At 46.4% G+C, this 22,231-nt stretch overlaps 1 protein-coding gene across 11 annotated transcripts in view; it reads right to left on the bottom strand.

Moving 5' to 3' along the window:
- SZT2 (SZT2 subunit of KICSTOR complex) overlaps window positions 1-22,231 on the bottom strand; it is a 77,736-nt gene that overhangs the window by 37,679 nt on the left and 17,826 nt on the right. For 10 of the 11 annotated variants that reach the window (XR_010321382.1, XR_010321383.1, XM_064281835.1 and 7 more), the window contains 19 exons: window positions 19,901-20,026; window positions 19,440-19,613; window positions 18,970-19,140; window positions 14,626-14,757; window positions 13,721-13,862; window positions 13,219-13,325; window positions 8,685-8,895; window positions 8,306-8,476; window positions 7,632-7,866; window positions 7,297-7,426; window positions 3,035-3,177; window positions 2,617-2,769; window positions 2,362-2,476; window positions 1,938-2,155; window positions 1,624-1,839; window positions 1,148-1,226; window positions 821-915; window positions 376-544; window positions 54-168 (listed from right to left, as the gene is read on the bottom strand). Coding sequence is in view for 9 of the 11 variants with exons in the window: in XM_064281835.1 (XP_064137905.1) it covers window positions 54-168; window positions 376-544; window positions 821-915; window positions 1,148-1,226; window positions 1,624-1,839; window positions 1,938-2,155; window positions 2,362-2,476; window positions 2,617-2,769; window positions 3,035-3,177; window positions 7,297-7,426; window positions 7,632-7,866; window positions 8,306-8,476; window positions 8,685-8,895; window positions 13,219-13,325; window positions 13,721-13,862; window positions 14,626-14,757; window positions 18,970-19,140; window positions 19,440-19,613; window positions 19,901-20,026 (2,902 nt within the window). In the remaining 2 variants the exon portion in view is untranslated. The remainder of the gene's footprint in view (window positions 1-53; window positions 169-375; window positions 545-820; window positions 916-1,147; window positions 1,227-1,623; window positions 1,840-1,937; window positions 2,156-2,361; window positions 2,477-2,616; window positions 2,770-3,034; window positions 3,178-7,296; window positions 7,427-7,631; window positions 7,867-8,305; window positions 8,477-8,684; window positions 8,896-13,218; window positions 13,326-13,720; window positions 13,863-14,625; window positions 14,758-18,969; window positions 19,141-19,439; window positions 19,614-19,900; window positions 20,027-22,231) is intronic. The other variant, XM_064281836.1, reaches the window with a different exon arrangement.

The raw sequence follows: 22,231 nt of genomic DNA, 5'->3' as shown, positions 1-22,231 counted from the left end.
CCTGTACCTAGCCACTTCCCTGCTCCACCCAGTGGGCCACCTTCCCCACTGACCATCAGAGACCCTTGGCTCTTGGGGCAGAGGACTCCATTCCTTGCTCTGGCACAGCTGTATCAGGTACTCAAAGCTCAGCATGGAGCCTATGCAGGCAGCATCCCGTGGGTGGAGCTAAGGGGTGAACATCGGAGGTCAGGAGGTCAGCCCCACCTAGCCCAGAGTGCCCCAGCCCCCAGCTTCAGGGAAGCCCAGGCAGTCACAGACATTCAGAATAGAGATTCAGAGGGACAAGGATACCCACAGGCTGCGTGTGGTACTCCACGGGAGAAGGCACCCAAACCTGGTAAAGGGTAAGGGTAGTATTCTGTAATCACTCACAGCCTGGGGGATCTCACGGTATGTCAAGTCCTGGAGGTGCTTCCAGCTTTCCGGGCCAGGTCCCACACGCCCACACTGTGGCTCCACCCAGACTTCTGTGACCAGATTGAGCTCTGAGTCTCCCTCCAGAGCCTCCACCTCCACATCGTTGTCATCGTCTGTTGAGAAACTAAAGGAGGAAAGCGTCTGAGCCCAGAGAAGAACAGAGTTCAGTCCAGAACCTCAGGGCCAGGGAGTGCCCCATGAAGGATGGGAAGGGGGCAAGCAGAGAGGAGAGCCACATGGTGCCATAATCTGCCTGATGAAGCATCTAAAAACTGCCACTACTCCCAACTCTGGGATCAAGATAATCTCAGGATATGGGAGATGGAATTTAGGGTAAGAGGGACAGTGGGGAGGAAGGGGAATCTGGAAAGGCAAGTCTTAGGAAGGGGTCAGGTCTAACCTGTCTTTGGTGGAGGTAGAGTGTGGGGGGAAAAGGATGTATTGAACAACACATGTGTGTTTCTCTTCAGCTGCAGCCTGCCCAGGTGGCTCATTCTGTGGGTAAGATGGAGATCTTGGGCAAACTCCAGCCAATGCAGAGATCTGGCCAGACCTTGCCCTAGCCCGTAAGACTTTAATCCCCTTGCCACATTGTCCTGTGGCTGGCCTCTGGCCACACAGGCCCTGTGACACAGATTATCCAGCAGTTCCAACTCAGTTCAGAGGTGAGTGTCCCTGGGATTATCACAGACCTTAGTGGGGAGGTGTCAGAAGGAAGGGCATATACCTGAATTGGAAGCTCCAGGACCATGTTGATGATTCCTTCCCCACTGCAGGCGAAGTGGAACCCTTCAGACAGACGAACTCTGAAGCACCATAAAGGCAGGGGCAGAGATGGGATGGGATGGGGGGAAGGAGAGACCCACTCAGAGTACAGCCTCGCCTTCATCCCCTGCTTACATACCCACCTCCCAGCAACCAGCCTAGTCTTCTGGTGGCCCTCCTCAGACCATTGGCTCCTCAAAATGTAACAGGTTCAATGAGTACCAGAGGCCCAAACAAATAAACTAGGTGGTGAGCAGAGGGGCAGGCAGTAGCACGCACTGCTCTGTGTTGGGTACTTTGCACAACAGCAGCAGCAAAGAGAAGGAGGCTCAGAGAGGGGAAGGAAGAGTCTTGGTTAGGCTTTCTGCCAATGCCCAAACCCAGAGTCTACACCCTCTCTCCCTATCCCAAGTTGCCTGGCAGGCTCAGGTGACGTACTCAGTGAGGATGGAAAGTAGCTGGGCGATGGCGCTGAGGGGCAGTGCAGGGGCCAGCCCTGACGGGACACTCCAGACCCAGCGCTGATGATAGAGGTAGCGGGACAGTGATGCTAGGCTGGAAGAGGCTGAGCGGCCCGACACCAAGGGCAGTGGTCCTGGTGGCTCCAGTGTCAGCAAGAAAGGTGCCCGGTAGTCCAGGGGTAGCTTCTCATACCTGGGAAACGTGGGCAACTCGCGAGTTGATTTGTAGTCATATCCAGCTAAGCCATACCCCTCTACCCTCCTGGGCCCCATCCCACCCTCTCTACCAACCTGATTAGTAGCTTGTCCAGTGGCTTATGCAGGACCACAAGGCAGGGCCGGTCAGACAGGGCCTGCTGCGGTCCCAGCATGGGGGGTGACTTAGAGGGAGAGTTGCCCCCACCAATGCCCCCGAGCCCTTTTCGTTTCACCTTGGGTGTTGGCTCCTTGCTTTGTACTCGGTGGGGGAAACGTAATTGCAGGATCTCTTCCCTCAAGTCTGACACGATCTGTGAGGAAGATGGGATCAGATTCTCCTACTCCTATCTCCTACATGGTCTGGGAGAAGGGGCCCACAGACAAGGTGAGACTTCTCTCCTCCAAGTTTTATTTGGTCTGGGGGCTTCTCTTTCTACTAGACTTGACCCTGCAGGGTTTGTGGAGAGGAGGCTAGTCTACACTCCTTGGTCTAGAAGTCAGTTGAGGTCCAGCTCACCTTGTGTCGGGCCTGTGCTGCTGTGCCAATTGGAAAACCCAAGCGAAGAACCATGCATGGCGCCTTGGAAATGATGCGGACCATGTAGAAGGAGGAAGGGGGCTGGTCTGGGGCACTGGGGAGAAACAGGAGTCAGTAAGCATCCCTAGCTTAAGAGTTCATGGGTTTAGGAGGAAGTAGGGGTGGTGTGGGGTTAGAGGAAGAGGAACAAGATGAGGTAGTGGGGGAAGAGTGAGGGGTCATCACTTTGCCCACCTGGAAAGCAGCTTGACATAAGAATAGCCCTCCACTAGCACAAAGCTGCTCCAGTCCCGAAGCAGGGAGGTCAGTGAGGAGTGGGAAATCCTGCACTGGATAGTGCTGTAGCGTCCATTGCTGCCCGGGGTGTGCAAGTGCTTGGGGATTGGTCTGGGAAGACGGGGTACAGGTTGAGGTCAGACATTTCCAGCCCCAATCTTGGCAGCAAATACACTGCTAGCTGCCTCTTCCAGGCCCTGCCTGAGGCTATGGGGGCTGATAAGCAGGAAGACTAGGAAAGGACCATAGTTTTCCCTTGGCCAAGATTAGCAAGGGCTTATCTGCTGTTATGTTTTTTCCTGCTTCCCTTCTCATCAGTCCTTGTGCCCTCACTCCTGCTCCTCTATCCCAACTATGGCCGGAGGAGGATACTCACGTATCGTGCTCCAGGATGAGCACCAGGCGATGCATGTGCAGCCAGCGCTGCCATGAATTAGCATCCATGGACAGCACTGGCTTCCAGTAGGCAGCAAACTGGGCATGGGATGAGTCGGAACCACTGTGCTGAAGGGAGAGCACCTGAGAACAGGAACAAGAGCCTTATAGCAGCATTCATGGAATACCAGGGCACAACCTCCAAAAAGCACACAGAACCTCACGCAGACTCAGATTAGGGGGTCACAGAAGGCCGTGCTTTAGGGCTGAAGGAACCTACAGCCCAGCCTGGGACAGAGGCAAAAAGCTGCCTCTGGTATGAAGGCTAGGTTAGGATGACTGAGTGCAGGGACAGACTGTACAAAAAAACCACTGCCGTTGAGTCGATTTCTACTCATAGCGACCTTATAGGACAGAGCAGAACTGCCCCACAGGGTTTCCAAGGAGCAGCTGGTGAATTCGAACTGCTGACCTTTTGGTTCACAGCAGTAGCTCTTAACCACTGTGCCTCCAGGGCTCCTGTATCGTTGACTTTGGAGGAAAACCTGCTCAGTGATAGCAGAACCTCATGCCACCACACACTAGCATGTTTTTGTGGTGTTGTCAGGTGCTGTCAAGTCCGTTCTGACTCATAGTGACCCTATATACCACAGAACGAAATACAGCCCGGTTCTGAGCCATGCTCACAATCATTGTTATGCTTGAGCCCATTTTTGCAGTCATTATGTCAATCCATCTTGTTGAGGGTCTTCCTCTTTTTCGCTGACCCTCTACTTTACCATGATGCCCTTCTCCAGGAACTGATCCTTCCTGACAACATGTTCAAAGTATGTAAGATGCAATCTCACCATCCTTGCTTCTAAGGAGCATTCTGGTTGTACTTCTTCCCAGACAGATTTGTTTGTCCTTTTAGAAGTCCATGGTATATTCAATATTCTTCTCCAGTATCACAATTCAAAGGCATCGATTCTTCTTCGGTCTTCCTTATTCACTGTCTAGCTTTCGCATGCATCTGATACAAATGAAAATACCATGGCATGGGTCAGGTGCACATTAGTCTACAAGGTGACATCTTTGCTTTTCAATACTTTAAAGAGGTCTTTTGCAGCAGGTGTGCCCAATGAAATGTGTCTTGATTTCTTGACTGCTGCTTCCATGGGTATTGATTGTGGATCCAAGAAAAATGAAATCCTTAACTACTTCAGTCTTTTCCCTGTTTATCCAAGAAAAATGAAATCCTTAACAACTTCAGTCTTTTCCCTGTTTATTGTGATGTTGCTTATTGGTCTAGTTGTGAGGATTTTTGTTTTCTTTATGTTGAGGTGTAATCCACACTGAAGGCTACGCTCTTTGATCTTCATCAGTAAGTGCTTCAAGTCCTCTTCACTTTTCAGCAAGCAAGTTTCTGTCATCTGCATAATGCAGGTTGTTAATGAGTCTTCCTCCAATCCTGACGCCCCTGTTCTTCTTCATATAGTCCAGTTTCTCGGATTATTTGCTCAGCATACAGACTGAATGGATATGGTGAAAGGATACAACTCTGATGCACACCTTTCCTTGTTAAACCACACAGTATATCCTTGTTCTGTCCAAACAACTGCCTCTTGATCTACACACAGGTTCGTCATAAGCACAATTAAGTGTTCCAGAATTCCCACTCTTCGCAATGTTATCCATAATTTGTTGTGATCCACACAGCTGAGTATCTTTGCACAGTCAATAAAACACAGGTAAACATCTTTCTGGTATTCTCTGCTTTCAGCCAGGATCCATCTGACATCAGCAATGATATCCCGAGTTCCACATCCCCTTCTGAATCTGGCCTGATTTTCTGGCAGTTTCCTGTCGATATACTGCTGCAGTTGCTTTTGAATGATCTTCAGCAAAATTTTACTTGCGTGTGATATTAATGATATTGTTCAATAATTTCCACATTCAGTTGGATCACCTTTCTTGGTAACAGGCACAAATATGGCTCTCTTCTAGTCGGTTGGCCAGGCAGCTGTCTTCCAAATTTCTTGGCACACATGAGTGAGTACTTCCAGTGTTGCATCTGTTTGTTGAAACATCTCAATTGATATTCCGTCAATTCCTAGAGCCTTGTTTTTCACCACTGCCTTCAGCGCAGCCTGGATTTCTTTCAGTACCATGGGTTCCTGATCACGTGCTACCTCTTGAAATGGTTGAATGTCGACCAATTCTTTTTGATACAATGACTGTGTATTCCTTCCATCTTCTTTTGATGCTTCCTGCATTGTTTAATTTTTTCCCCATAGAATCCTTCACTACTGCAACTCGAGGCTTGAATTTTTTCTTCAGTTCTTTCAGCCAGCTTGAGAAATACCAAGTGTGTTCTTCCCTTTTGTTTTCTATCTCTAGCTCTTTGCGCGTGTCATTATATTACTTTATCTTCTCAAGCCACACTTTGAAATCTTCTGTTCAGTTTTTTTACTTCATCATTTCTTCCTTTTGCTTTAGCTGCTCAATATCCAAGAGCAAGTCTCAGAGTCTCTTCTGACATCCATTTTGGTCTTTTCTTTCTTTCCTGTCTCTTTAATGAACACTTGCTTTCTTCATGTATGATGTCCTTGATGTCATTCCACATCTCGTCTGGCTTTCAGTCATTATCTATTCTTGGCTCTTGTGGACTTGTTCTAATTTTCTTCAGTTTCAATTTGAACTTGCATATGAGCAACTGATGGTCTGGTCTGTTCTTCAGTCAGCCCCCGGCCTTGTTCTGATGGATGATATTGAGCTTTTCCAACATCTCTTTCCACAGATGTAGTCGACTTGATTCCTATGCATTCCCTCTGGTGAGGTACATGTGTACAGTTGCTGTTTGTATTGGTGAAAAAAGGTATTTGCAGTGAAGAAGTTATTGGTCTTGCAAAATTCTATCATGCAAGGCATCATTTCTATCACCAAGGCCATATTTTCCAACTACTGATCCTTCTTTGTTTCCAACTTTCACGTTCCAACCATGAGTAATAATCAATGCATCCTGAATGCATGTTTCATCAATTTCAGACTGCAAAAGCTGGTAAAAATCTTCAATTTCTTCATCTTTGGCCTTAGTGGTTGGTGTATAAGTTTGAATAACAGTTGTATTAACTGGTCTTCCTTGTAGGTGTATGGATATTATCCTATCACTGACAGCGTTGTACTTCAGGATAGATCTTGAAATGTTCTTTTTGACGATGAATGCAACGCCATTCCTCTTCAAGTTGTCATTCCTGGCATAGTAGAAAATATGATCGCCCAATTCAAAACAGCGAATTCCAGTCCGTTTCAGCTCACTAATGCCTAGGATATCAATGTTTACGCATTCCATTTCATTTTTGTCAATTTCTAGTTTTCCTAGACTCATACTTCATACGTTCCACGTTCCTATTATTAATGGATGTTTCCTCCATGTGTCTGTCAGTTTGTCGTACTGTGGGGGCTTGCGTGTTGCTGCGATGCTGGAAGCTAGGCCACCAGTATTCGGATACCAGCAGGGTCCCCCATGGCAGAAAGGTTTCAGCTGAGCTTTCAAACCAAGACAGACTAGGAAGAAGGACCTGGCAGTCTATTTCTGAAAAGAATTAGCCAGTGAAACCTTATGAATAGCAGCGGAACACTGTCTGATATAGAGCCAGAAGATGGGCTCCCCAGGTTGGAAGGTACTCAAAAGATGACTGGGGAAGAGCTGCCTCCTCAAAGGAGAGTTGACCTTAATGATGTGGACGGAGTCAAGCTTTCGGGACCTTCATTTGCTGATGTGGCGCGACTCAAAGTGAGAAGAAACAAAGGAACAGCATACTAGCATAAGCCACCTTATGTCAGTGCTAGGCTGACAGCCGTAGACTGAGTGTAAGGAAAACACAGGACGAAGAGAAGCTATGGTCTTCAGGGAGTACACAGTCTACATGGCTGGTGGCTGGCAAATGGTGAAGGTGGTGGTGGGGGAGGCCAGAGTGTGTCAAGTGAACACGGGGTAAGAGGATTCACGGTCTGCTGGGATACCATCACCCAGGTATTCTTTAAGTTTTTACCTCTGATACCTGTGGTCTGCTGAGGATAGCCTCTCTCTACAGCTCCTTCTCCCCTGGGGGCCTAGGAGCAGGGAGGAGATATGGTCTCAAGGCTAACACTTAGGATTCTGGTTTGGGTGCCTCAGACTCTGGAGGGAAGGAAATAGAAGGTGGTTCTAGAATCCAGATGCTGTGCCAATCCAGGTCTGTGTAGGAAGAAATGGGGACAAAGAGCATCAGAGCCACTCACCGGGGTAGTGGAGCCAGGAGGGATGTAGAAGAGTGGCACTCCACTTTTGGTGCTGTCAGGAAGCGTGAAATGTTCTGGGACAGAGGAGAAGGACTGAAGGTGGGCTAGCATCTGGTCTGTCTGGTTAATGCTGTAGAACAAAGATCAACCCTGAGTCACAATGGACTTTGGCAGGTTCACAGAAGGGGAGCCTCAGTCTGCTTGGGCCTCAGAGAATCATGGGCCCCTGGATACAGCCTGGTGCTCTGAGTGACTCTTCTCAGCACCCACCTTCACAAATCTGTTCCTCCAAACAACCAACAGGGCATTACTCAATGAGTGGTGACCTCACTCACCTCTGCAGTGTGTTCCAGAAGCGCCGGATAACGTGGGTGCGATACAACGAGCGAATGGGTTGCCTTAGAGCACAGGACACATCATGCAGAATGTCATAGCCACCTTCCATTGTCACTTCCACCCGTGTTCCTCGAGGGCCCTCGGGCTCCAGAGGCCAGGGTGCCATAGCCACATACTCAATGCGCATGTTGTGTTTCCACAGCAGCACCAGCTTTACCTCTAGCTGGGAGCCTCCTTGAGGGGAACCAAGAGGGGTGCTTAGGGGAAGAAGGCACAGGACTCCACGCCTGGGTCCTATCTGAAACCTCCACCTACCCCATGGCACTCTAACTTGGCCAAAGGTTCCAAGCATGGTTCCATATATTACAGGACCAGGGCCTGCTAACTGACACGAACAAAAGTGTGAAGGAGTTATCTGAAAACAGAACACCATACTACCCACAGCTGATTCACCTTGGGCAAGGAGGAGATGGAACTGGGAGGCCAAATGCTGGGGGGCGGAGGTGGGGGGGAGGCAACTAAAAAACTGACTTGTCTCATATGGTAAGCAGGGCCTTTCACAGACATTCTTTCCCACGTGGTCCATTTGTGCCTTTGCTTTGTTCAGCAGGTTCTCCCACACACTAATTCTTAGTGACTTCTGAGATACACAGCAGGGCCTAGAGACCCTTACCTTTGGCCAGCGTGACCTCTCGAACACTGTAGCCCTCTCGAAGCCGCACGGACACAGTGCTGACCAAGTCGGCTGGCACCTCCTTCTCAGTGTGCTTCTTCCGGCGCAGGGCCAAGGCAGGGTTGCTGCTTGCGGAGACCAGGTGCTCATTAAACAGGCGGTGCTGAGAGCCTAGAAGACAAGTGAGGATGGGAAAAGAGAAAGTAGTTATTTGTCAGCTGATAGATATATAGGAGGGGAATATACTGAAATCATGGGAAAGAACAGTGACAAAGTGATCAGTCCCAGTTATACCTTCAGTCCTCCAGGGACCCAAATTCCTAGCCAATTCCTGCATAATCTCCCTTCCATCCCACATCCAACCCATCCTGCCTCTCACCACAGTAATATTCAGGGTTCAGTGCTTCCCCACTGCGGAGGAAGGAGTAGAGGAGGAATGCCCGGTGGTAGACGGTTGGACCCAGGTTGCCTGGCTCGGGCTCGGGACAGGTGGACAGGTAGGAGCCAAATGTTGCCATTGCGATGAACTTCATTAATTCCACATTGGGCACATGGCCAAAACTGCAGTCATAAGAGTAAACTCCTCCTACCTGAAAAAAGTGAGCAATTGGGAGACGTAGCTCCAAGAGAGGTATAGGAGAAGGAAGCAGATAGGAGAGAGACTGGGCTGTGTGGCTGCTCCCATCCCCTGGACCACAGGGAGGGAAGCGGGCCAGTGTTCTAGCTACAGACCACTGCTCTGCAACTTTCCTTCCTTGAGCCCTTCTGTCTGAAGCCCATTCCATTTGGCCATACCATTCTCTGCCCTTCTTCCTCAATACCAAGTATCAATCCTCCCCATTCACTACAGATTTTGGCAACTATTCACTGGCTTCCTGTCATCACCCTGAGAGGCTTTAGTGTCTCTTTAACAAAGTTCTTCACAAGCTTTAGTGTCCATATAAAACATTTCGGGATTTTGCTAAAAACCAGTAGGTCTGGGGTAGGGCATGGGATTCCATTTACTATGAAGCTCTCTGGTGATGCCAATGCTGCTGGTCCTGTGAACCACACTTTGAGTACGAAGACTCTAGGTCAGGATTCAGCAACTCATATACAGCCTATAGCTCAAATTTAGCCCATCACCTATTTTCATAAATAAAGTTTTCTCGGAACACAGCCACACCATTGATGTCTAAGGCTGCATTCCCGCAACAACAGGAGGGTTGAGTAGTTGTATGGCTACAAAGCTTAAAATATTTACTATCTGTCCCTTTATAGAAAAAGTTTGCCAACTCCTGTTACAGATAATTTATCCAACTCCCTGACCTCAGGTCCTTAAACCTCGTCTCCAGTAACTTTATCCAACTCACCTGCTCACTGGTTATCCCTGAACTACTTATGTAATCTCTGCAATCTCAAATAGCCACATCCTACAGATTACACAGAGTTTATCCCTTTAGCTTCCTTTCACCTCCTATGCTGCTTTTTGACCTCACTGTGATTGCCAGTTCTTGGACCTCTCTGTTTTCTCTAAAATCTATCCTCATTCTTCTGACAAAACTCCTTTCTCAACCTAGCCTAAGCTTGAGGTTCAAGTAACTCAATAAACATTATTCCCGACACCCTGTCCTCCTAACTTTTTTTTGCTTCCACCTCAAAATCCGAACTAGGATCACAATGCCTATATATGTTGTTATGGATTGAACTGTGTTCCCAAAAAATACGTGTTGTAAATTCTAATCCCTATACTTGTGGATGTAATTCCATTTAGGAATAGGATTTTTTTATGTTGATGAGGTTGTATCAGTATAGGGTATGTGGTAAGCTAATCACCTTTGAGATACAAAATGAGCAGTTTAGGCACAGAGAAGCAAGCAGAGATGGGGGAAGATAGATGCCAAGCCATGTGAAAATTAGCAAGGAACTGAGGAACAGGAACTGAAGAGAGACAAGGACCTTCCCCCAGAGCCAAAAGGGAAAGCCTTCTTGTAGAGCTGGCACTGTGAATTCAGACTTCTAACCTCCTAAACTATGAGAAAAAAAAATGTTTGTTAAAGCCACCCACTTGTGGTATTTCTGTTACAGCAACACTAGATTACTAGGACCCCTGGCTGGTGGAGCCAAAATGGAGAAAACTGAACAGCTGTGCAGGTTGGCACCACATCAAAACATATGAGACTCTACAGCCCAAAGGTAGAAACGACCCAGGCGTTGCTTTCCAACAAATGAATGGATAAAGTACGTGTCGCATACATACAATGTAACATTATTCAGCCATAAAGAGAAATGAAGTACTGATACATGCTATGACACGGATGAACCTTGAAAACATGCTGAGTGAAGTAAGTCCGGCACGAAAGGATATGTTGCATGATCCCACTTATGTGAAATATTTAAAATAGGCAATTGCATTGTGACAAAAGTTTACCAGTGATTACTCGGGCTGGGGGGAGGGAGAAAGGGGAGTTATTGCTGAAGGGGTACTGAGTTTCTGGCTGGGGTGACGAAAAACTTTCGGAAGTGGATGGTGGTGATGGTAGCACAACATGGTAAATGTAAATAACGCCACTAGATTGTACACTTAAAAATGGTTAAAATGGCAAACTTTTTTGGGTATATATATTTTACCACGGTAAAAAGCAAAACAAAACAAAATGATATGACGACACCCAACCCAGCTGTCTTTCAGGGCTCTCCTCAGTACTGCTCCAATTTCCTGACTCTGGCCTCCCTCCTGCACAGGACTCATCTTCACCTGCTACTTCAGAGAGAAACCAGAGGGCCTTGGCAGAATTTACCTACATCTTCACTTCTATTCGAGTGAGAAAGATGTGCTAGTCTACTTCTGTAAAGATTACAGCCTTGGAAACCCTCTGGGGCAGTTCTACTCTGTCCTATAGGGTCGCTATGAGTTGGAATCAGCTCTACGGCAATGGGTTTGGTCACTTCTATCCTTCTGGTCTCAGAGAAAGAAATGGATACTCTCCTGCTCCAAGACAGTCCCTCAATCTCTTTTCTTGAGCTAATATCCTCTGTCAATTTAGGAATGTCACCCCATCAGGCATCCTTTTTCTTTCCTTTAATTTCAAACTCTGCTTCACCATGGCTCCTTAGAAATATGCTTAGTCTTTAGCTTAAAAACAAAACAAAATAAAACACCTCTTCCCCCACCCTGGATTTCCCTTTGGCTACCATTCTCTCTGTCACTCCCCACTTGATCTTAACAGTCAAATTTCTCATGTCAACGCTTATCTCTCCTTTTTTCTCTTCTATCCACTGTAGTCATTTCCCTTACCACCTCTTTACTGAAATGGCTCTGAAAAAGATCCCCTCGAGACCTCCTTATCACCAAATCCAAAGGGTACTTTTCACTCCTCTGTTTACTTGACTTTCTGCTGCATTTTAAACTGGTTCTTGTGTGATTGCTGTCATTCTTTGCTGGGGCCTCTTCCTAGGGAAGACCTTTAAACAATGTTTCCTGAGGCTCTTCTGGGACCGTCTTCTCCTAAATCTCTCTCTCATCTAGTGTTCTCTCCTGAGTAATCCGATCTGTATATCCAACTGCTAAATGCTACTAACTGCAGTCATTTATTAAGTAGTTATGTGCTACACTTGGTACTTTAAACCGATGAGGTAGGTACTATTATAATCTCCATTTATAAATGAATCCAGCCTGGGGTTGAAGTGATTTGCCCAATGTCACACAACTAATAAGTGGAGCCAGGATCCATACTAACGATGTCTAATTCCAAAGGTGATGTTCTTAACCGCTATACTATGTTGACCCACAGGTGTCTCAAACAAAATTCACAGACCTGAATTCATCACTGTCTTCTCCCCACTCCGCCCCAACTGCTTCTCTTCCTGTTTGATCTGCCTGCTACCCGGTCATCACTGAAGTCAGAAACCTGGAGACATCCTTAACTCTTCTTTCTCCCTCACCCCAATATCTCGTTGATGTTGTTAGTTTAGTTGCTGTTCAGTTGATTCCGACTCACGTCAACCCCATGTGTGCGGAGAAGAAGTGCTCCATAGGATTTTCAAGGCTGTGACCTCGTGGAAGCAGATAACCAGGCCTGTCTTCTGAGGCACCACCAATTTGGTTCAAATCAGCAATCTTTCAGTTAGTAGTCAAACGCTTAACCATTTGCACCAGTTCATGTTGATGCTACCTCTTTATTTCCTCAATCCTATCACCTTCTCTCTTAATTATTTATTTCAATAATTTAATTAGAGAGATGATGGGATTCAGAAAATGAACAGGTAGAGTCAATATGAATATTTAATCCCCTTCATTTTAGCCCTGATACTCTCTCACCTGTACTACTGCAATTAATAGCCTCCCCTCCTGCCCTCTGCCCAGCAGCAAGCATGACCTTTATAAAATGTAAACTCAATTGGTGACTCTTTTTCTATATATCTGCATCACTCACAGAGATTTAGGCTCAAATTCCTTAGCACAGCAGAACCAGTTTTTCATGCTCTGGTGTCTGCCTACCCCTTCAGCCGCGTTTCCCATAGCTCTACAGTCCTGCCCTGCGGTCCATTCATCCAAGTTAGCTGCAGTTCCTTGAACACACCTTTTCCCCCCTTTGCTTAAGCTAGTATGAGCTAGGTTTTCTGACCCTTGCAACCAAAACAACCATGACTTATCTAATGAGGGAGGTAGGACTGGAAGTGTCAGATTTCAAATTCTATGTCCTTTTTTAGTATAATATGCTATCTCCCAAATCCTAAGGCAAGAGGACAAGATGCTGAATCCTCTCCCATCACTACTGCCACCTACCCTGTTTGAGACATGACACTTTTCTTCTACGTAAGTATGTTACTGGTCTTACCTGGGAAGTCATCACCTGTAAAAAAAGGAACCAGCCATATCCAACTTTGTGAAATACCATACTCCTCTCTCCTTCTTCCTAGAAAGTCCTTACCTGTACAAAGGAACAAGCCACAGTGCCACTGCGAAGCTGGTTCAGCAGTGTCTCACAGACAGCAACATCAGGGACGCTGGTCACCCCATCTGTGATCACAATGATACCTAGAGCAGGAAACACCAGACTCAGCACCAGAGACACCGAACAGCTCAAAGTCACAGGGAGGTACCCAATGGAAAGGGCCCTGAAGGCCTCAATGTCCTCCATCAATGTTTTTTATAAACCTCAAAAATCTTTCCTTTGCTCCTGCTTCCTCCTCTTGCATGTCAGATCATAACCTCCCGCCACCCCCAGGAAGGTCCTGGTGGTTGTCAGAGATGCGGGTACTTGAGATTTGCACTAATACAGACTTATATTTTACAAATAAGAAAACAGAGCCTCCTTTCTGGGGCTCACTGATCCCCTGGAACCTTCTATCTTTGTTGACACTCTGCCCTTCTTAAATCCTCCCATTTCCCCAATCCCACCAATGCTCCTAGAGACCTCACCCTCCACTGACCTGCACTAGAGTTGGAGGGCAGCAACTGCAGTGCCAAGATGCCCTGACGAATCATACTGACCAGCCCAACATCTGCTGTCACCATGGAGATTCCCACCTTCCGGCCCACGGGCTCTGCTGAGTCTGGAGACTGATCCTCTGCCTGGCCCATGTTATAGAAAAGACAGAGTAGGACAGATGGCATTGCTGCCCCATCCACAGCAAAACCAGAATTTACAGCACAGCACTACCCAGGCCAGACAAGCCTAATCCTGTAAGGATCCCAAGGAGAATCTTCCCATCTCCCTACCATGCAGCTGAGTCCCGACTCCACTTCCTCCCCCAGTGCATGCTCAGATACTGAACTTCAGATGGGAACTTAATCCACCAACAGATGAAGCATCAGATTGTACTAAAGTGGGGATTCTCCACCTTTTCCCAATAAGAGCCCATTTTCATATTTTCTCATTACCACTATGAAAAGTTTATTTATCCATTACATTACTATTCATCAGACACACAGAACTGCCATTTGCTCAGCTACTTCTGGGGTATCCAAAAGGAATGACAATGGCTTTCCAATGAACCCAGGCAGCTTTAACCCTGACTGAACAAAATGCTAACTAGAAATCAAAGCAACTCATGACCGTCTTTGCAGAGCCATTGGGAGAGATGATCCAGGACTGAAAAACACAAGCAAAATGGCTTTCACATTTTCTCCCAGCAAGAATTTCTGTTTATGTGCATGTATCGGAGTCCTTACCCAAAAGGAACCTGCTGTGTGTACTCTCTAGCACTGCTATCCTTGGCTTTTAGCCCTTTTCTCCCCTCCTTTCCATCGCACTTGGCTCGTTCCTCCTCTCTGCCCTCTGTCCTTAGCTGTTCCTGTTTCTATGTGGTCTCTGCCCGTTTTCTCTCCCACATACCTGGCTCTGGGGATCATACTGCTGCTGCAGCATAGTGGCCACCTTATCCTCAAAGAGGCAGAGCTGCTCATATACCTGCTGCAGGAACACCTCCCACTGGGAAGGGTCCAAAAGACAGCCCTGTACCAGCACCTAGGAAGCATGAGGAAAAGATTGAGATGTGAAGGTCAGGGAAGAACTGGACATTACTCCTCTGGTCTCTATCTCTTCTCCATAGCTCTACCTAGGTGATCCTGACTTCTCAGCCAACCAGGATCTAAGGTCTGGTACCTTCATAGCCAGTTCTCTCCTTATCGGACATATACTCCATCAAGGCTCAGCCAGGTACACTGCATCCCTGCTCAGGGCCCCCAGTCATTAGTCACCTTAATCTAGGTCACAACCTTCCTCTGCTTATAGTCCTCCACACTGGGCTTCCCCAATCCTCCGCATGGGGGCACCATCACATCTTCCAGGTTCTTCCATCTTTTATTATGATTCACGCTTTAGTCTTTTGGATTCCTAAGCATATTGTACACAGAAGCTGTCTGGACTTCTTTCTTTTTTATGCTCTAAAATTCTTTTCTTATTCCCCAAATTCTCCTTCTTTCCCTTTACCCTCGGAAACCCTGGTGGCGTAGAAGATTGGCGGCTCTAACTCCTTGGAAACCCTGTGGGGCAGTTCTACGAGTTAGAATTGACTCAATGGCAATGGGTCTGTTTTTTTTTTTTTATTTGGTTTCCCTTTACCCTCAGCAGATAACTCCCAACCCCCTCTTCATAAAGAAAGCCAGTCAAAAGGAACTTCACTCTAATCTTGAGGGTGTACTATTCTCCAACCCACTGAAAACTGCCCCCTAGGTTTAAAACACCAATGTTTTTATGGTTCCAATCCACCAGGCGCTCCCTGGAAACTCTATGGGGCAGTTGTTCTAAGTCCTGTAGGATCGCTATGAGTCAGAATCGACTCGACAGCAAGGGGTTTGGTTTGGTTTTGGTTCAGGCTCTGAAAAAAAAAATTCTCCCTCTTCCTACTCTTTTCCCCCAAAGCTAATCTCTCCATCTAAACTTGTACCTTTACTCTCTTTTCACTCTCTTGTCATACGCTCCTTTCCTTCTTTTTCAAACATAAATAAGTGCTCCCATCCTAAAAGTTTTTACACAAGCCTGGCAGACCCTGTGGTGCCCCTTGAAATCTCTCCCCCATTCCCCTCAGATTCCTACAACTTGTCTCATTGCTCACTTCTTCCCCCAACCCCTGCCTCACAGCGGAACGACTGCTCCATCACTTCTTTTTCAGAACTGTATTGGTCTGATTGTGAGAAAACAAAAAGAAGAGTAGTAGGAACTAGGAGCTAAAAAAAAAATGAGAAAGATATTCACAGCTGTATTGTTTAGAACAGTAAAAATTAGGAAAATCCAAGTGTCCAACAATAAGGGTTTGGCTAAATATACCATGATTACAGGTGTATGACCAAATATTAAGTAGTCATTAAAAACCATGTTTGCAAAGTATATTTAGTAACAGATAAAAAATGCCCATATTATAGATACATAAAAAGCAGGGCGTAAAACTGTGTGTATCCGAGCCTGATGTTTTTCTCTCTCTTTCTTTTTGGATGGAGGAATGGTAATGAGGGAGGATTAACACAACTCATAAGACAGGAAGGAAATTCCATAAAACATTAACAATAGTTATCTCTGGGTGGTGCATTACGGGTGAGCTTTGTTTTTTCCCTTATATTTTTAGATATTTTTCAAAATCTCCTTCAACGACATGTAGTACAAATATGATTTGATTTTTTTTTTTTTTTTTTAAGACCTGCAGGACACACCTTGAGGCAGCTATAGAGAAAATGAGGAGGCAGACTCAGGGCTGACAAGTGGCCCTGGGGCTTAACAGACAGTCCTCTCCTCCTCCACAGCTGCTGTCCTTGCTGGGGCCTCATCCTCTCTCCCATGCTGTAATAATCTTCTGCCTGTTCTCCCTATATCCAGATTTGGTCCCTCAATCTATCTTCCCTAATGACCACAAACGAACAAGATCTTCTAGTGTACAAATCTGATCACGTTGTTGCTCATTTAAAACCATAAATGGTTCTCTACAACCTATAGCTAATAATTTTAATAGATAACATCTGTGTGTTTTCTATGTGGGAGGCACTCTTCTAAGTCCTAGACAGGTACTAAATCAATTACAGGTACTGTTACTATACCCATTTTGGCAAAAAGAGAGATCCACAAAGAGGTTAAATAACTTGCCTAAGGGCACATACCCAGTAAATAATACAGCCAGTATGCAGACATAGACAATGTGATTCTAGAGCCAATGCTCTTAACCACTGCACTAAACTTCCCTATAGGAGAAATGATAGCACCTAGCACGTATTCTGTATGTTTCTAAGATAAAATTCTACACGATAGCACAGCATTCAAGTCCTTCCATAATTTGGTCCCCACTTTCTCTCTCAGGTCTCTTTCTACCACCAGCCTCTCCCCACATTCAGACTTTATCAAAACTGAGTAACATGTAGTTCCCTAAACCCCCTGGATTGAGAGCAGTTGCACAGCTCCATGCCTTGGCCTTTGCTGGTCCCTCCACCTGGAATGCCCATTTCCCCGTCTTTGAATGGTTACCCTCAATTCTTTCTTCAAGACTCAGTTTAAATGCCTCTTCACCTGAAAGCCTTCCCTGTCACTGCTCTATCGTTCGTTGGGTGCTCCCTCTCAGGGACTCCCATAACACTGAGTCATAACTTATTAGTGTCCTTATCACATTCAACTGAAATTACCTCCTTCAGTATCTGTCTTCACCACTCAACTCTCAACTCCACCTGTCAGACAAGGATAGTGTCTGATTCATCTGTATCTCCTGGACCTACCCCAGGCCTGGCACAGGTCAGGCTTCAGTGAGTGTTTGCCATCCTGAACAAAAGTTTGAGTGATTATCCAATTCCCATGCTTTCCCTGCCTTGACTACAGTTCCTGCAGAGCCCAGCCTCTGTCTAGGGATGGAGCTCACAACCAGCAGTCCTTAATAGCTGCATTAGGGAGAGTACTTTAAACTAGGTGGAGGGCTAGCAGTCTCTGCCCTGCAATCCAGGCATGCTCCAATTGTGTTGTATATTTCAGACCCTCAGATAGTGTTCCTGGCATTCCCCATCTCTCAAAGCCAGTTTGATAGCTGAGGTGACAATGTAGCCATCAGGGACAGTGCTAGGGAAAGCCCCTACCAATGAGTTGAGGGTAGTTAATAGCCAAAACCAAACCAAACCCACTGCCATCGAGTTGATTCCGACTCATAGCGACCCTATTGGACAGAGTTAGAACCGCTCCACAGAGTTTCCAAGGAGCGCCTCTTGGATTCGAACTGCTGACCTTTTGTGTTTAGCAGCTGTAGCATTTAACCACTACACCAGCAGGCTTCCATAAGAACTCAAAGGCTTAAACACAGAAGAAAACATTCTTTGACGGTTACGAGGTAGAGAGGGAGGGAGAGCGGAATTCACTAAATAGTAGACAAGAATTATCTTAGGTGAAGGGAAAGACAACACACAATACAGGGAAAGTCAATACAACTGGACTAAACCAAAAGCTAAGAAGTTTCCTGAACACAACCAAACACTCTGAGGGACAGAGTAGCAGGGGCGGGGGTCTGGAGACCATGGTTTCAGGGGACATGTAGGTCAAATGGCATGACAAAGTTTATCAGGAAAATGTTCTGTGATCCACTTTGGTGAGTGGCATCTGGGTCTTAATTGGGCCAATGCTTATCTAAGTCGAAAACAGATATTCCAGTCACAGACTTGGCCACTTTTCAAGAGGAATGTCTTGTGATAGCCTGCTTGGGTGCTGGATAAGGCCTGTAATTATCTGGGTGGTCAGAATTATACCCGGCAGTCCACAAGGCCCTCAGAAAAAAGAACCATTTCTGTCCTTGGAAGAAATTATGTTTGCAGGTATTTGTTATATTTCAAAATATAAAACTATTTCAAAAGACCCTCTCTTGGGGTTAGCACCAGGAGTTAGGATACCAGTAAACCACCTTATAGAAAAAGAGGAGGAGGGAAGAACAGAGAAAACAGATATCCAGTAGCCAGAACCAGAGGACTTACAGGAGGAATGAAAGAGGCATTTGTCCAATCAATGCCAATTGACCTAAAGTCGACGGGGAAGGCTCTGTGGGACCTGAGGAATTGGTTCTTCTTGAGATGAGGAAGACCCATGGAGATGAGGAAATAGGTTCAAGGAGTCAGCAGAACTGGGGACTTTGGGCATGAACATTAGAGACAGGGTTCAGGACTTGGTCAGTGGGCTATCATAAATTAGGTCTGAGGGCACAAACTTGGAGAGAGGATACAGTACCTGGTGGGACTGCAGGCCAATGATTGAGGAATAGGCCTGGATAGTTACATAGATCTCAGGCTGGAAGTCGATGCAAGATCCAGGCACTCGGAAGGGCCGAAGCAGCCCACCTAGGCAGCGGGAGAGGGCATGGAAAACTTCATCGAACAAGATCTCCCCTGTGGAATCATCCTGAGGACAATGCAAAGAAAGATCTCTCAAGGGTGAACAAAGGCAGCCCTAAGCAGATGGTAGGAAGAAGAAGCTCCCATGGGTCAGTGAAACCCTTATGCTCATGTCACCCCCAAACACAGTGCCCTAGATGGGACAAGGTTTGTCTTTAAATACCCACCATTCCTTTATACACCTGTCTCCTCCCCACAGTGGTAGGCTGGGATGACTTTTCACCTCCCCTAGACCTCTCCCTCCCTTCTTTACCCTCTACGCCAGCCTTTCTTCCCACTGCTCCCACCCCCATCCCAGCCCCTCACCACAATGCCAGTAGAGGGGCTAAGGTCCAGCTCAATGACAAATCGATACTGCCAAGCCAGGAAGGTGACCCGGGTGGAAGGAACAAGGAGGAATGGCCTTGGGACCACTGGTTCATCTGGCTGCCACCCAGGAGGCAGGACACTGAGGACTTCCAACTCCTGCTCAGACTGAAGCTGACAATTAGGATGGGGAGAAAAGAAGAGTCAGGGAAGAGTCATCCATTTCTTCCCAGGACCTGAATTCTATATGCAAAATGACACACCACTGGCCCAGTCTCCTGGAACCCAACCACACACTCTTCCCCTACTACTTGGAAAAATTATCAAATAAAATTTCCCCCAACGGAATCATCTTGTGGGCAAAGTCACTTGCATCTCCCAGACTCAGACCCCTCAGTTAGTCTCCTCTCCTGTTTCCAGAAACCTCTAGCCCCTATATCCTGCATGTCTCTTGGCCTCACCAGCAGCTCCTGGGGGGTGGCCTGCACAGTTTGATGCAGGTGATTGAGGAACCAAGCCAGGCGAACATTTCGGGAGATTCGGTAATCCTTTTTCATCAACAGAAACACCTGCCCAGCTTCTTCTACCTGGGGACAAAGAGACATTAATAAATCTATAAAAATTCACTGAGTTCCAAATATATAAAGATCACTGTACAAGTAACTTGTCCAGGGAGCTTACAACCTGTAAGCGGGAGGCAAGGCAGCAGAGGTGAAAAGTTCACCCCACCCCTACGCAAGGCGTTCCCTTGGATTCAATTCTCAATCTCTGCACCCGTTCCCCCTACGTAAGTCTCTGTATAGATGAAGTGACCTTTCCACGTTATCCACGAATGTTTGTGTGAATTTCTTTTCTAAGCTATAAGCTCCTTGAGGGCAGGAATTATGTCTTGTTCTATTTTTGTGTCCCTGTGCTTGGCATGTTTCTTAATAGAGTAGACACTCAGTAAGTCTCTGATACATTGGGTGAATGCCAGATTCCAAAAAGTTTCTTCCGGTAAGCCATGACCACAGCAGGCACTAAACAATTTTCACTGAGAGAATGGCAAGCCTCCCCAACACCTCGAAATCAAACTTCTGAGAGTCACAATCTACTACCTACCCGCTCAGCTGTCAACACTCTAGTTATTTGCCTCCACCGCCTCACAGGCAGTCAGTTCACTAATGTTCTAACAAGCATCAGTTCCCTTGCCCACGTCCTTGTCCTTCCACTACACAAGCACTGACAAATCTTGACTTGGGATGAATTCAACATTCTTCCTTATCCACATATATATTATGGTGGCTGCACCTCGACCTAAAGAAGCTTGTCACCTTGCCAGTGGTGCCAACTCTAGTAGGCCTTTACCAGTTCGTTTACTTCTCCCTTGTCAGCAGCATTTCCTATTCCTCACAGGTTTTCAATCTCTCAACCTCCTCACTCCCACCAGATAAATTTCCCTACTGTTTCACAGAGGAAATAAGGATCAATTGGTCTGAACTCCCCCAATGTCTCTGCTTTTGGCCTCCTAAATAATCCTTATCTATAAAATTCTCCACTTCCTTACTCTTGTCTCAAGAGACAGCGAGAAGTGGTGGCAAGCACGGCAGAGTCCAGTGGCAGAGAAACGTCATCAGCAGAACCAGGAAGATTTCATTATACACAAATTCCAAGTTTCTCTCCCATGTTTCTGACTAGTGAGGAAAAAGAAGTCAGGATGCAAGGACTGAAGAGAGTGTAGTAGATGAGAAGAGAAGTCAATGACTGCCTACTGAGAAATGTGGTGTTGAAAGGAAGGGAAGAGTTTCCCCGCCAAATGGGGAAATACGCACAGGAGATTGCAAATGCTGTGGAAAACCAATAATGAAAGGTGCCTGATGTCAGAGAAGAGTGTGGAGAGCAGACATGCCGCAGCTAAAGACCTAGAAAAATCCTTCTTCTCCAAGACAGAAAAAAGGATAAAAAGATATAGAAACAAATACCGGGAAATGGCAGGGATAATAGCAGAAGGCAAGAAGAGGGAAAGAACTCGTATTTATCGAGCACCTCAACAGATTCAATAGTACAGTGCAGAGGTTAAGTGCAAGTTTCAGATTCAGACAGCCTGGTTCTGAAGCCCCAATTCTGCCACTTATAAGCTGTGAATCTTGGGAAAGGTTTAACCTCTTTAAGCCTTGATGTCCTCATTTGTAAAATGGAGGTAATAATACCAATCAAATAATGATGTTATGTGGATTAAGCGAAATCATGCATATGATGTGCTCAGCACAGTGCCTGAGTGAACTGATTTTATGTGGCCATTCTAGCCATGGTCTTGTAATTCCTATGAAATGATTGGGTGGGACTATGCAAATAAGGTGCAGGGAACACTTGCAGGGGTTGTTTTTGTTGTTAGGTGCCCTCGAGTGGACTCTGACTCATAGTGACCCTGCGCACAACAAAATGAAACACTGCCTGGTCCTGCGCCATCCTCAAAATCCTTGTTATGCTTGAGCCCACTGTTGCAGCCACTTTGTCAATCCATCTTGTTGAGGGTCTTCCTCTTTTTCGATAGCCCCCTACTTTACCAAGCATGATATCCTTCTCCAGGAACTGATCCCTCCTGATAACATGTCCAAAGTATGTGAGACGAAGTCTCATCATCCTTGCTTCTAAGGGGCATTCTGGTTGTACTTCCTCCCAAGACAGATTTGTTCGTTCTTTTGGCAGTCCGTGGTATAGTCGATATTCTTCCCCAACACCATAATTCAAAGGCATCATTTCTTCTTCATTCTTTCTTATTCATTGTCCAGCTTTCCCATGCATATGAGGTG

This window comes from Loxodonta africana, chromosome 3, assembly GCF_030014295.1.
Source record: "Loxodonta africana isolate mLoxAfr1 chromosome 3, mLoxAfr1.hap2, whole genome shotgun sequence".
Lineage (NCBI taxonomy): Eukaryota > Metazoa > Chordata > Mammalia > Proboscidea > Elephantidae > Loxodonta > Loxodonta africana.
This window is presented reverse-complemented; position numbering and strand designations above follow the sequence as displayed.